Source organism: Littorina saxatilis, linkage group LG9 (genome assembly GCF_037325665.1).
Source record: "Littorina saxatilis isolate snail1 linkage group LG9, US_GU_Lsax_2.0, whole genome shotgun sequence".
Lineage (NCBI taxonomy): Eukaryota > Metazoa > Mollusca > Gastropoda > Littorinimorpha > Littorinidae > Littorina > Littorina saxatilis.
The window spans coordinates 51,732,702-51,747,701 of NC_090253.1; the positions used below are offsets into that span (position 1 = coordinate 51,732,702).

General features: G+C 44.8%; 1 protein-coding gene across 1 annotated transcript in view; it reads left to right on the forward strand.

Moving 5' to 3' along the window:
* The window catches only part of LOC138976389 (uncharacterized), a 17,434-nt gene that overhangs the window by 603 nt on the left and 1,831 nt on the right, over positions 1 to 15,000 (forward strand). Inside the window, exons 1-2 of the mRNA XM_070349241.1 lie at positions 1 to 959; positions 10,210 to 10,615. The exon at positions 1 to 959 is cut by the window's left edge and continues 603 nt beyond it. Coding sequence (XP_070205342.1) covers positions 375 to 959; positions 10,210 to 10,615 — 991 coding nt within the window. The 5' untranslated portion in view covers positions 1 to 374. The remainder of the gene's footprint in view (positions 960 to 10,209; positions 10,616 to 15,000) is intronic.

Below are 15,000 nucleotides of genomic sequence, written 5' to 3' on the forward strand. Positions count from 1 at the left end.
AGAACTGAAAAACAAAGGGAAGTAAATTATCAGATCTCTAAACAGCGCTCTCCCTCATTTGTCTCAGATGTTCTTAGCGAAATCCAGAGATTTTCTTCTCGTTGTGTTCGGAGCGAGAAGGAAGTACACGGTGTGATATAACGCAAACAAGAGAGTGACTAAATAACAGGAACACTAGATGCATGCTACGTGGACAATTCCAACATGCAACACGTTTAGTGCTGCGATGCGCACCATTGTGGGAAGCGTATTGTGTTTTCTACCACGAAACGAATAGATTGGTTGAAGGAATAACCATTCCACCTTGAAACAAGGGAGACAGAGAACATTTGTTTAGTATTTGGGAAGTATACAATGCGTACATAGTTTCGAAAATGGTGACAAAATCAAGAGCTTTTCTTCTTGTTCTGTTCGTTTCCCTTTGCGGCACGATTGCTCTTCTGAATTCGAACTTTTTACGTTTCACTCAAGTTGCGGTGGATTCTGACATAACCGATGGAGACACACCCCATTTGTCAGGAAAACGACGACACAGAAAGACTAACATCCGCGATTTAAAGCTTAAAGAGCTTTTTGAAGCAGGCGAAAATGCTAAGCAAGTCAACCAAAAGAAAAAGAAAGTCAACTATACGTACTCTCAAAATTCAAAGCAGAACCCAAAATCTCAGGTGGAATTGATTTTCAACAAGAACCTCAACAGGAATCTCGCCAAATCACACAATACAACTGTGGGCAATATACAAGACATTATAACACACAGCAAAACTGGAAGCATACGGTCTGGAAAGAAACAAAGCATCAATGATCGTCCCTCTAAAGACAGAAAGCACGCATCACGTGATCATTATGGCGTCGGAGGAAAATGCCCGGATGTTCTTGATTTGATGCTGAAGGGAAAATGGAAACAAAGGCGAATGACCGAAGAAGAGCAGGCAGAGATGAGAGAATACTTTTTGAAGGTAAGTACATGCGAGTGTCGGTATCATCTCTCTCTCTCTCTCTCTCTCTCTCTCTCTCTCTCTCTCTCTCTCCTCTCTCTCTCTCTCTCTCTCTCTCTCTCTCTCTCTCTCTCTCTCTCTCTCTCTCTCTCTCTCTCTCTCTCTCTCTCTCTCTCTCTCTCTCTCTCTCTTACAGATTGTAAGAAAAGGCCTAGCCTTAAATCTTAATCCTTTGTTAAATAAAGTTCAATTCAAAGTTCAATTCTCCATCTCTCTCTATCTATCTCTCTCTCTCTCCCTCTATCTCTCTCTCTCCCTCTCTCTCTCTCTCCTTCTCTCTCTCTCTCCCTCTCTCTCTCTCTTTCTCTCTCTCTGTCTGTCTCTCTCTGTCTCGCTCTCTGTCTCTCTTTCTCTCTCTCTCTCTCTCTCTCTCTCTCTCTCTCTCTCTCTCTCTCTCTCTCTCTCTCTCTCCCTCCCCCCCTCTCTCTCTCTCTCTCTCTCTCAGTGCGATCGTGTGTGTGTGTGTGTGTGTGTGTGTGTGTGTGTGTGTGTGTGTGTGTGTGTGTGTGTGTGTGTTGTTGTTGTTGTTGTTGTTGTTGTTGTTGTTGTTGTTGTTGTTGTTGTTGTTGTTGCTATTTCTGCTGTTGTTGTCGTTCCTACAGCAATACCAAATAAATACCGACCTCATGTTTCTTCCAATCTTAAACATTTGATGTTGTCACTGCTTTTTCTGGTGTTGCTCTTGTTAAGATGTTAAATCATCAGCATCATAATACCAAAAAAAGATATTTCATTGTTTTTACATTTAGTCAAGTTTTGACTAAATGTTTTAACGTAGAGGGGGGAATCGAGACGAGGGTTGTGGTGTATGTGTGTCTGTCTGTCTGTCTGTCGGTCTGTCTGTCTGTATGTCTGTCTGTCTGTCTGTCTGTCTGTCTGTCTGTGTGTGTGTAGAGCGATTCAGACCAAACTACTGGACCGATCTTTATGAAATTTGACATGAGAGTTCCTGAGAATGATATCCCCGGATGTTGTTTTCTTTTTTTCGATAAATACCTTTGATGACGTCATATCCGGCTTTTTGTAAAAGTTGAGGCGGCACTGTCACACCCTCATTTTTCAATCAAATTGATTGAAATTTTAGCCAAGCAATCTTCGACAAAGGCCGGACTTCAGTATTGCATTTCAGCTTGGTGGCTTAAAAATTAATTAATGACTTTGGTCATTAAAAATCTGAAAATTGTAAAAATAAAAAAAAATGTATAAAACGATCCAAATTTACGTTCATCTTATTCTTCATCATTCCCTGATTCCAAAAACATATAAATATGTTATATTTGGATTAAAAACAAGCTCTGAAAATTAAAAATATAAAAATTATGATCAAATTTTTGGCTCACGTAAGTGTAGCCTATGCGATCGTAACTTTGTCTGTCTGTGCGTGTGCGTGGGTGTGTGTGTGTGTGTGTGTGTGCGTGTGTGCGTGTGTATGTCTGTGGTAGAAACTTTAACATTTGACTAAACACCGAAATACTCATATTACCTGGTTATTTTTCAAGCACCATCTTCAAAATATTGAAGCAATGATCAACATTGTGTCGGCATGTGTGTAGTTAAAGCGTGTATCCAAAGAAAACGGGTGGTGGGGGGTTTTGAAGGGGTACAAGCAGTTGACTGGTTTCTGTCGTGTGTGGCATGTAGACCAGGTCATGTGTCAAGACCAGGTCAGGGGTCGCGCAAAGGATTGTGGTATAGATTCACTTCTCCAGTTCTCACTTCTGCATTCGCCGATTCGGGGAAGACGACTTCATGTTGTTCGGTTTCTAAGCTCCAGAAAAGTAAATAAAGAAGCTACCAAAGGAAGATTTCCTACAATTTGATCTGCACAGCGTTTTTCCAATGTCCACGCGAGGAAGAGCTGTCGAAAGCGCAGTGTCGATCTGGCAGCCGTATCCCGGTAAGTACAGAGACAGATCTAGTGTCTCCCACTCTGATAACGTGTCACCTACTGTTTTAATTTCTTTTTATTTCAGCAGACACGGATGTCAAACACAGTGCTAGGCAGTCACCTCTAGTGAAATGAGTTGATCTAAAGTGCCTGTAATGTTTGGATGTCTTTAATTGTTCGTGGTTCGATTTATGTGAATTTCAAGACTTGCAGTAGAGTCTCAAGTTAATTTTACTCTGCCCGAAAAAAACTGTCCATCATTTACTTGAACATGCAGATATAAGGAAACGGAATGAATCTGTTCTCAAAGTCAAAATGATCACGGTTTTGTCCTCAGATTCAAAACATGCACTGTCATGGTTGTGTCTGTACAATTTAGTAAGTCTTACCTTGCAACATGAACAACTTCCTTGAACTTGAAAGACAGTTTTTGAATGCTAGATCTGTATCGCGTTTCATTCCAGACTCGATTCTCTCTTTGATTGTACTGTTTGCTGTTTACGCACTATCATGATTCGCTATGTAACGTTTGGTAAGCTTACCTTGCAACAGCTTTCTTGTCTTTGTTGGCATTTTCTTTCAAGGCAGTACAACGTAAGATTAGATTCTTTCGGACAGAAGGTAGAATGAGAATTTTGAGACAAAGCTTGCTGTGGCATTTGTTTGTAAATAATGGTACATGACATGTGTCACAGTGATTTTGTATTTTTCTGCGGTTGATGTGGTTTCTTTTTTCCTCTCTTGTTTTTTCCCTCCTGAGTTGATCGTTTTCATTTAAACAAGACCCTCAAAGAGTACCTCCGTTGTTCCTTAAAATGGAATGTGAATAGTGTGTTGGTTGTGTTGACCGTCAGAATTATTTTAGGAACCAGGCTGCTGCAGTCAGTTGACATGTTTCGCATATTGTAGGGTTACCATGCTGCATAGGTCTTCTTCTTCTTCTTGCGTTCTTCTTGCGTTCGCCGTCACACCATCAGTTTAGTCTGCGAGACGAATGACGTCGTGGCTTCCAGGTCTTGTCTGCTCCCATAGAGTTTGGTGCGGAGAGGGACTGATGCTGGCCACACTTTGTCTCTGATCGGTTTGAGTTGGGGGCATGTCATTAAGACATGTTCTGGAGTCTGGTCTTCCAGACCACAGGGACAGGTTGGTGATGGGGTCAGCTTCAGCTTCCTGAACATGTGGGCGTTGAGGCGACAGTGACCAGTTCGTAGTCGCATGATCACTACTTGCTGCAATCGTTCTAGGAGATGATATGCGTCTCTCGTGGATTGTGGTCGCATTGCTGCCTTCACGAGGGTTTTCTTTTCAGCGAAGCTGACTGGGTTGTCTGGTTGTTCCTCCCTGGCTCCGAGTTTGGCGAGCTCATCAGCTGTTTCATTGCCTGGAATTCCGCAGTGTGCTGGAACCCATTGCAGGACTACTCGTCGAGTCTTGGCAAGCTCCTGGAGTTTCTCCATCAGACGAGGAAGTTTGTTTCCTGCAAGGGCTTCCAAGGCAGACAGTGCATCGGAGAGGAATACAACTTGGGGGCATTCGCTTTCCGAGTCATGAATCATGGAGGCTGCTTGCATGATGGCCTGAACTTCTGCTGCATAGTTTGAGCAGTACTTTCCTGTTGGTATCCCTGCTGTGGAAGTGTGCCCCTCAGGAGATCTGACAAGTACACCTGCTCCTCCATTGGCCACGGCGTTTGTTGCTGAACCGTCTGTATACGCGTGGATCCAGGCGTCTTCAGGGTACCGTTCAGCAATCATGGCGAGTGTTAGGGTGCGCCTGGCAGTGTCGTTCTGGGAATCTCTTGAGGTAACGTAGGGGACTGTGGTGGAGATGTGAAGATTCTTGTAGTCTTCATTCCATGGCTGCGGCAGATCTGAGAAGCTGATTGGTAGTGCTGATGGAGGTACAGAGGCTTGGTGCTCTCTGGCAAGTCTCTTGCTTTCATGTAAGAAGCTGCTGCGCTTGAGGCGGTTCTTTGTCAGGTTATCCATCCTCTTCTTCATCGGATGTGCAGGCAGGCACTTGAATTTCTCTGTCTGAACCATGACCTTGGCGTCTCTTCTCTGACTGAGGGGTTGAATGGCAGCAACTTCTTCCATGGCCTTTATTGGTGTGGATCTCATCGATCCAGTAATGATCCTGAGGGCTTGGTTTTGGACCCTGTCCAGTGTCTGCTGGTGGGTCTTCGCTGCTGTAGACCAAGCTGTGGAGCCGTACTCAAGATGGGGCCTGACTGCTCCCTGGTAGACTCGCTTGAGTATCTCTTCGTTTGCTCCCCAGCTGGTTCCGGCTAGCTTCCGCATGATGGCAAGCTTGCGCCTGGCCTTTGCTTCAGCATTGTGGATGTGGGGTTTCCAGGTCTGTTTCTTGTCAAAAGTAACACCAAGATATGTTGCCTCGTCATCACTTCTCAGGGGTGTGTCACCAAGCTTGATGGTTCCGGTCTTTTGTTTTGAGGATAGGGTGAAGAGTGTTGTGGAGGACTTTTCCTTGTTGATGGCAACACACCATTCATCTGCCCATGCCGCCAGCCGGTCAGCAGCCAGTTGCATCCTGTAAGTGGCAGTTGTGGCGTATTCCTCCTTGCACCACATCACCAAATCATCAGCATATAATGCAGCGTGGATACCTTTGGGAAGAATTTGTACAAGGTCGTTGATGAAGACCAAGAAGAGTGTAGGAGAGAGGACTCCTCCTTGTGGGACACCATGTCGCAGTAGTATTTTCTTGCCGACTCGACCGTTGACTGAGATTCTTGCTCTGCGGTTGTGAAGATAGGATCTGATCCATCGCAGCATGTTGCTTGCGATTCCACATCTCTGCAGTTTCACGAGGAGACCATCAGTCCAGACCTTGTCAAAGGCTTTCTGTAGATCAATCCAGGTGGCGAAGAGGACCTTCTGTTCCTGGAATGCATCTTCTATTTCTTGGGAGAGATAGGTTGCCTGGTCTTCTGTGCTGTGAAACTGTCTGAAGCCTGCCTGTTCAGGAGCCAGGATGTTCTCAGTCTCTAGGTACCAAAGCAGGCGCTGGTTGACCATCCTCTCTAGGGTCTTCACAGTGCAGCTGGTCAAGCTGATTGGTCTGTAACTAGCAGGCTTCTTCTTGTCCTTTCCTTTCTTATGGATAGGAATCATGATGGCCTCTCGCCAAACTTGTGCCAGTTTGCCTGTGTCCCAGCTGAGATTGAAGACCTCCAGTAGTTTCAGGACAGCTGTGTTGCCTAGGTGCTTCAGCATCTCGTTCGTGATCCCATCTGGCCCTGGGGATTTCCTGGTTTTTAGTTTCCTCAAGGCAATTTGTAGCTCATGAAGAGTGAGGGGTTGCTTCATGGGTTCCACATCTGTGTGGTGTTGTGGACGCTCTCTCTGTTCTCTTCTTGCTTCTCTTTGTTGGACAGGACTGACAGGTACATTGCTCTCGTCTGCATAGTTGTCAGCAAGACGGTTAGCTGCTCGTCTCCCTGTCAGCATCTCTCCGTTCTCTTCCAGTGTCACATTCTGGCTTCTGTTTTCTTCATCATTGAGCTGTCCTACGACTCTCCACAGCTTCGTTCCGTCTCTCTCAAGATTCAGCGCAGCGGTTTTTTCTCTCCAGCTTTTGCGTCTGGCCTGGATCTTTGCCTTGAGAAATTCAGCCTTTGTCTGCTGGAGCCGTAGGTGGTTCTCATCTGATGGGCTACTTTCTGCTGCCTGTCTGGCAGATTCCATCTCATCCTGCAGTTCTTGTAGCTGGTTGGTCCAGTATGGCTTGTACTCTTTGCGAGCACCTCGTGGGATAGACTCGTGGGCTGCTTGCAGGATGCAGGCGTTCAGGTCTCTGACAACGTTACTGATGTCTCTACCTTGGACATGGAGGTCCTTGGTAAGAGTGCTTGTTCGGTGTCTGAAAAGACTCCATTTAGCCTTCTTGTAGTTCCAGCGAGGGTGGACAGGGTAGTTCATGGTGTTCCTGTTGATGGAGAGGAACACTGGCCTGTGGTCACTTCCTCCTAACTGCTCTCCCACCTCCCTGGTGACGTCTCGGTGGACATCTTCGGTGCAGAGAGCAAGATCTGGAGTGGAGGTAGTGCGCCATCGTCTGGAGTAGAAGGTTGGGGTATCATTTGGGGAGTTTATGAGGATGAGATGGTGTTCATCTTGCCAGTCTTCCACTTCTTCACCCCGGCGATCCATCTGACTGTAACCCCAACTCTGGGAGTGAGAGTTGAAATCCCCTACTGCGAGAAAGCTCGAGTCTGGGACTTCGATGGTGTCAAGGGATAGTGGACGGTCGTTGGGGCAGTAAAAGTTCAGGATCTGCAACTCTGTGTCATTCAGTTTGGCCCGAATCATCTGGTACTCTGCTCCCTCCATGTGGACGGCTGTTTCCCAGGCTTGGATGTTGTTCCTAACTAGTGTCAGGACTCCGCCTTTGCGTCTGTCAGCTCTGTCCTGTCTGAAGCACTGGTAGCCTCTGACCTTGAAGGTTTTTCCCATCTGCAGGTGGGTTTCTTGAATGCAGCAGACGTTGATGCTCCTTTCATGCAAGATATGTTCTAGCTCTGTCTTCTTGTTCATGACTCCTTCTGCATTCCAATGCATCACCATAAAAGATTGACGCTTCTTGGATGTTGAAGTGGTTGTTGTGCTACCAGTCGCATTCCTCCTCCGTCCCCTGGCGCAGCAAGACGGACGAGAGGGACCTCCAGTAGCTGAGGTTGGGCTCCTTTGAGGCTTGGAGCCCGGCGCTGCCTCACCCCGGAGGGACCTCAGTGGGCGAGCGCCATGAGTGTCGCTTCTATCTGATGGTGTCATGGTTGGCGTTGATGCGTGGTACCATGGTTTATTAGAGTGCGCCGTGCAGCCCAGTACCTCCGTCTTCAGCACTCGAGGTTTCTGTCGGGGTTGCCTCACCCTTAGCTCATGGCCCGTACGTCCTACCCTGAGAGCACAGGGGGGAGGATTTGCCGGGATCCCACCCGGAGCTAGGGTTTTAATGCGCCCATAGTCGCATTAGATGAGTCCCGTCGAAGGGCGATGGAGCATTTCGAAGAGAGTAGCAGTGCCGCCTGCTTCCCCACTCCACCCTGGTAGGAAACACCGCCAGTTTGGTCCGCGGCCGCAAGCGGCTGGTCTTCATATCTGAAGTCCGTTCCCCTATCCGCCACCCGGGGACGCGCTGGGTTGGGGGTGGTCGCCCCACTGAAAGTCCCACACTGGGTTAAAGAAATTCAGCCTGTCCCAGGCTGCATAGGTAAAGTGGCTTGTATAACCTGACTATTCTGTTTAAAAACACTGTTTATATTTGTGTAGGTTGTAGTCATCATAACTAATCGCATTTTGCCATTTGTTTCAGAAAAGGAGGTTAACCTACAAGATCGACGCCATGTCAGATATGCCTCAGCCACATGAAGACTTCCGAATTTAGATCCACTCGGCATGGTGACAAGTCTTGATGAAAAGTATGGGACTGAGGACAGCAGTGGAAAAAGTGGCCACATGGCAGGTACCTATTGCTTAGTGTCTGCAGTGCAAAAGACAGATACGCTGATGGTAGATTTGCAAATGAACACAGTGCCTGTGTGTGTGTGTGTGTGTGTGTGTGTGTGTGTGTGTGTGTGTGTGTGTGTGTGTGTGTGTGTGTGTGTGTGTGTGTGTGTGTGTGTGTGTGAGGATTGCACAAGATCTCATTGAAGGACAACTGCACCAACAACAAATACACAGTCATTTTATCTGTTTGCCTTCTTTTGAAAATTATACATGGAGTTGATATGATGCGTTAGTTTTAACTGTGTATGTGTGTGTGTGTGTGTGTGTGTGTATGCGTGTGTGTGTGTCTGCGTTAGTGTGCGTGTGTGTGGGCGTGCGTGTGTGTGAGTGTGTGTGTGTGTGTGTCAGTGTGTGTGTGTGTGTGTGTGTGTGTGTGTGTGTGTGTGACGGATGAGTTTGTGTTACTGTTTGTTGATTTCTTACGGGAGCCTTGAAGGCTTCGCCTCTTGGTTTTTTTTTAAATCAATTTAAAAACACTTTCATCTTATTCCTTGTCGGTTCCTGATTCCAAAAACATATAGATATGATATGTTTGGATAAAAAACACGCTCACAAAGTTAAAACGAAAAGAGGTACAGTAAAGCGTGCTGTGAAGCACAGCGCAACCGCTACCACGCCAAACAGGCTCGTCACTTTCACTGCCTTTTGCACTAGCGGCGGACTACGTTCAGTTTCATTCTGTAAGTTCCACAGCTTGACTAAATGTAGTTATTTCGCCTTACGCGACTTGTTTGTTTTTTTCGCAGTCAGACACAGGATTTAGTTACCGTTACTGTTTTTACATTTAGTCAAGTTTTGACTAAATGTTTTAACATAGAGGGGGAATCGAGACGAGGGTCGTGGTGTATGTGTGTGTGTGTGTTACAATTGATGCTGTGTGTGTGTGTGTGTGTGTGTGTGTGTGTGTGTGTGTGTGTGTGTGTGTGCGTGTGTGTGTGTGTGTGTGTGTGTGTGTGTGTGTAGAGCGATTCAGAGTAAACTACTGGACCGATTTTTATGAAATTTTACATGAGAGTTCCTGGGTATGATATCCCCAGACGTTTATTTCTTTTTTTCGATAAATGTCTTTTATGACGTCATATCCGGCTTTTTGTAAAAGTTGAGGCGGCACTGTCACACCTTCATTTTTCAATCAAATTGATTGAAATTTTGACCAAGCAATCTTCGACAAAGGCCGGACTTAGGTATTGCATTTCAGCATGGTGGCTTAAAAATTAATTAATGACTTTGGTCATTAAAAATCAGAAAATTGTAATTAAATTGTTTTTTTATAAAACGATCCAAAATTACTTTTATTTTATTTCTTATCATGTTCTGATTCTCAAAACATAGATATGTTATATTCGGATTAAAAACAAGCTCTGAAAATTAAAAATATAAAAATTATGATTAAAATTAAATTTCCGAAATCGTTTTAAAAAACAATTTCATCTTATTCCCTGTCGGTTCCTGATTCCAAAAACATATAGATATGATATGTTTGGATTAAAAACACGCTCAGAAAGTTAAAACGAAGAGAGGTACAGTAAAGCGTGCTATGCAGCGCCGCGCAACCGCTACAGCGCTGAACAGGCTCGTCACTTTCACTGCCTTTTGCACTAGCGGCGGACTACGGTCATTGTGAAAAAATGCAGTGCGTTCAGTTTCATTCTGTGAGTTCCACAGCTTGACCAAATGTAGTAATTTCGCCTTTCGCGACTTGTTTTTATGTGTGTTGTATCTGTTAATTTGTGTTTTTGTTCACATCACAACACCAAATGCAGATCTGTTTTCATTGCTCTTTCTGTCTCAGACACGCAAGCAGAGGGGCCTGCCATTAAACCTTGAGCGGGAGGACGGACTCTGCGGGAACATCACCTTTCCCCATCCAAACGAAAAATGGCGAGCAATTTGCGACCCAGACGGACCGACGCCGTGCTGCTACAAAACTGCTTGCGTCAGCAAACCAGTCAAAGACTGCGCATGCGACGGATGTTACGACATGCGCGCGCACATTCACGCTGAGTTCTCAGCATGGCGGACGGAGGACGCTCGCTGTCAGCCCAAGAAGATGAGCGTGGAAGAGGCGTGTAAGGTCCTGAAGGGGTCTACAGTATACTTCATGGGGGACTCCCTGGTTTGTCATTTTTACGCCGCCTTTCTGATTGCAGCGAGAGGCGATGACCAGGACGGGGCTTTTCGTCCCGCAGTTTCCGAAGGTAAGGAGGGATTTAGTTATGACAGACACAATTCTTCTTTTTCTTCTTCTTTGTTCATGGGCTTAGACTCCCACGTTCACTCATGTTTATAGCGCGAGTGGATTTGTACGTGTATGACCGTTTTTATCCCGCCATTCAGGCAGCATACGCCGGTTTCGGGGGAGGCATATGCTGGGTATTTTCGTGTTTCTATAACCCACCAAACTCTGACATGGATTACAGGATCTTTTCCGTGCGCACTTGGTCTTGTGCTTGCGTGTACACACGAAGGGGGTTAAGTCACAAGCAGGACTGCACATAAATTGACCTGGGAGATCGGAAAAATCTCCACTCTTAACCCTCCAGGCGGCAGCGACCGGGATTCGAACTCACGACCTCCCGATTAGGAGACCGACGCCTTACCACCACGCCACTGCGCCCGTCTACAGACACAATTCAAGAACAATCTCCCAAATGAAAGGGATACTGTTGATCTGGCCGTTTGGGGCGAGTTTCTGGCAAATGTACTAATCTGGAGAACGGGGGAAAGCCGCTGTACATTAATCTTGACGCACATGGCACGAATTGCCCGCAAATGCACCGCATGAAAAGCTATCAATCAAATCAAAGTGAGTGAATGAGCTTCATGACGCTGCTCCTCTCTGGTGTTGGAAACAAAAAGCCGTCCCGAAGCGCTGCCTGGCGAGAAAACAACCTACGCCCTCTTTGAACAACCCCCCCTCCCCCTCTCCCCCTCCCCCTCCCTCATCCACCCTCCCCCTCCCCCAAAAAATTAAAATATGAAAAACGATACTAGTTATGTCGGCCACCATGCACTCAGTCCCAAACCCTACTACAAGTCGTGAATACGATATAAACAAGCAAGCCCCGCATTGACATTGCACGTAAGTTCCCATTGTTGGTTTGACCTAATCACCTTTACTAACTTCCTTCTCGAAACAGGTTGTCATTCCGCTGGGAAGCATTTATAATAAGGGGCATAGATGTAGGGGAAAGGCTCCTAATATGGACCGGCTCCTAATATGGACCACCTCCTGTTCTGACAAACTAACGGCGCTAGAGCGCTCAAAACAATTTCATTCGCTTTATTCACCCTCTCTGGATAAGTTGCACATGTCAAAACAGTTGCAGAAACACAAACCTCAAAACCGTTAGGCTTTTTTGCTTTTTTTCACTTTTGGCAGCGTTCACTCTAAATTTGCCGCCTAAAACGGACTCGTTTTTGTCCACAGCCAAAGCTTTCATAACACAATAATGGCTATAATTATATGACAGCTAAGACAGTATTTGTTACATTTTAACAGTGAGTACCCCGAGTTTCTACTGCAAACAAAAAATAATAGCAAAACCTCAAAGTATGTGTGAGTCCCCTAATATGGACCACCTTCAACAAATCGAAGAAAATAAAAACTAAAGACAATTTTAATTAATTCATTAAGGGCTGGCCACAGCACCGAGACTGTTTTGCTTCGTGTTGTGAATGACATTCTTTCTGCTCTGGATAATGATGACCTATCAGTTCTGCTTCTCTTGGATAACTCAGCTGCGTTCGATACGATCGATCACTCTGTTCTGCTCTCTCGTCTCGAATCTGTTTTTGGCATTCACTCTACCGCTCTTCACTGGTTTAGTTCATATCTACAGGGCCGTAGTCAGTATGTGTCTGTCAATAATCTCTCATCTCCTCCATCTCCTCTCTGTTTCGGCGTTCCCCAGGGATCAGTTCTAGGCCCAGTTTTATTTGTACTATACACCACTCCTCTCTCTGCCGTCATCAAGCAACACGCAGTCAATCACTACCTCTTTGCAGACGACACACAACTCCAACAAGCATGCAAGCCTACAGAAATCCAAGCGGTGACGCACACTCTCCAAAACTGCACTTCAGATATTAAATCATGGATGACAAACAATATGCTCAAGTTAAATGATGACAAGACTGAATTTCTTCTTTTCTCTGGAGCTTCCTGTTCGACCACTTCCCTTCCAGCCTCCATCACAGTAGGTTCTAGTGACATGTCTCTCTCTGATAGTGCTAGGAATCTTGGGTTCATCATGGACTCCCACCTCTCAATGAAACAACACATCAAAAAAGTCTGTCAGACATGTTACTTTGAGATCAGAAGAATAGGTTCCATAAGAAAATTTCTCACTGTTGATGCCACTAAAACTCTCGTTACATCCTGCATTCTGTCCAGATTAGATTACTGCAACTCCCTTCTCATAGGCTGCCCTGACTCCACTCTCCAACCCTTGCAAAAAGTACAACACTCTGCTGCACGTCTCATTTTCAGAGCACAGCATCGACAACCCTGCACTCCTCTCATGAAAGAACTTCACTGGCTTCCTGTATCTGAACGTATTAGGTATAAAGCTGCCTGCTTCTGCTACAATATCATCTCTGAATCGGCACCTGCCTATCTTTCTGAACTGGTCTCTCTCTACACTCCCTCTCGCACCCTTCGTTCTTCTGATGATGCTCGACTTCTCTGTCAAGGTCGCTTTAAACGCAAGGCTCATGGCTTCCGCACGTTTTCGTATTATGGACCTCAGTTATGGAATTCACTCCCCTTTCAATTACGTCACTCTCCATCCATTTCATCTTTTAAGTCCAATTTGAAAACTCACTTGTTCCAACAACACTACGGATAGTTCCTTAGTATAGAGTCTGGGGATGTGAGATGTGCATGATGTGTTGTTTGAATCTGACAGTGATTGTATGATTTTTGTATACATGTATTGTTGTCCCGCGCTTTGAACTTTTGATAAGGCGCTTTATAAATGCCCGTTATTATTATTATTATTATATTATAAGAAGCTTGCTGAAAATAACCTATAACTAGCCCTCGAGATTTCAAAAAAATATAACAATTAGTCTTTGTTTGGTGGAAGTTGATAATTTCACATATTTTCACTCTGTTTTTGATAAGCTTCTTCAGTTTCCTGGTGTGCTTCAAATAATGCTCTCATCAACCCGAAACAGCTAAATCTAAAGCATATTTGAATAAGTCTGACTTGCACACTAAGTTGTATCATGCTATTTTAAAGTATATGGGGCTTTTTACAGTGATTCGTGAAGGCCGCTTCACTGGTCCATATTGGGCGCCCAGGCTCCTAATATGGACCACTTGTGATTTTTTCTGTATTTAATTTTTGCTGAAGGTCTATCAAAGCTATTTCACTCTAATTAGGCCTAACTGTTAAACTAAGAGAGAAGGACCACCAACCACAAAATGAAACTTTTTCGCAAGAAAACAAGCTAGTTATCAGCAATAAACAACAAGCCGCGTAAGGCGAAAATACAATATTTAGTCAAGTAGCTGTCGAACTCACAGAATGAAACTGAACGCAACGCAACGCAGCAAGACCGTATACTCGTAGCATCGTCACTCCACCGCCCGTGGCAAAGGCAGTGCCCGTGGAATTGACAAGAAGAGCGGGGTATTCGTTGCGCTGAGAAGGATAGCACGCTTTTCTGTACCTCTCTTCGTTTTAACTTTCTGAGCGTGTTTTTAATCCAAACATATCATATCTATATATTTTTGGAATCAGGAACCGACAAGGAATAAGATGAAAGTGTTTTTAAATTGATTTCGAAAAAAACATTTTGATAATAATTTTTATATATTTAATTTTCAGAGCTTGTTTTTAATCCGAATATAACATATTTATATGTTTTTGGAATCAGCAAATGATGGAAAATAAGATAAACGTAAATTTGGATCGTTTTATAAATTTTTATTTTTTTTACAATTTTCAGATTTTTAATGACCAAAGTCGTTAATTAATTTTTAAGCCACCAAGCTGAAATGCAATACCGAACCCCGGGCTTCGTCGAAGATTACTTGACCAATATTTCAACCAATTTGGTTGAAAAATGAGGGCGTGACAGTGCCGCCTCAACTTTCACGAAAAGCCGGATATGACGTCATCAAAGACATTTATCAAAAAAATGAAAAAAAACTTTCGGGGATTTCATACCCAGGAACTCTCATGTCAAATTTCATAAAGATCGGTCCAGTAGTTTAGTCTGAATCGCTCTACACACACACACACACGCACACACGCACGCACATACACCACGACCCTCGTTTCGATTCCCCCTCGATGTTAAAATATTTAGTCAAAACTTGACTAAATATAAAAAGTGGTCCATATTAGGGGCCCTTCCCCTAGGTGACGACATTACTGACATAATGACGCGTATCTGTGTGTACGCTATTTTGTCTTTTGACGTCAGCGTGTTCGCGTTGGAAAGAAAAAGGTCCAGCAACAGACGTATCTGTTTAGTTGTTGCGGCATTTCCTTATGTAATGCTGCGTCGCTCACAAGAAATAACGGTTTTAGGTGTGACGAAAAAAAGAACAGGGCCTGAGTACGGTGAT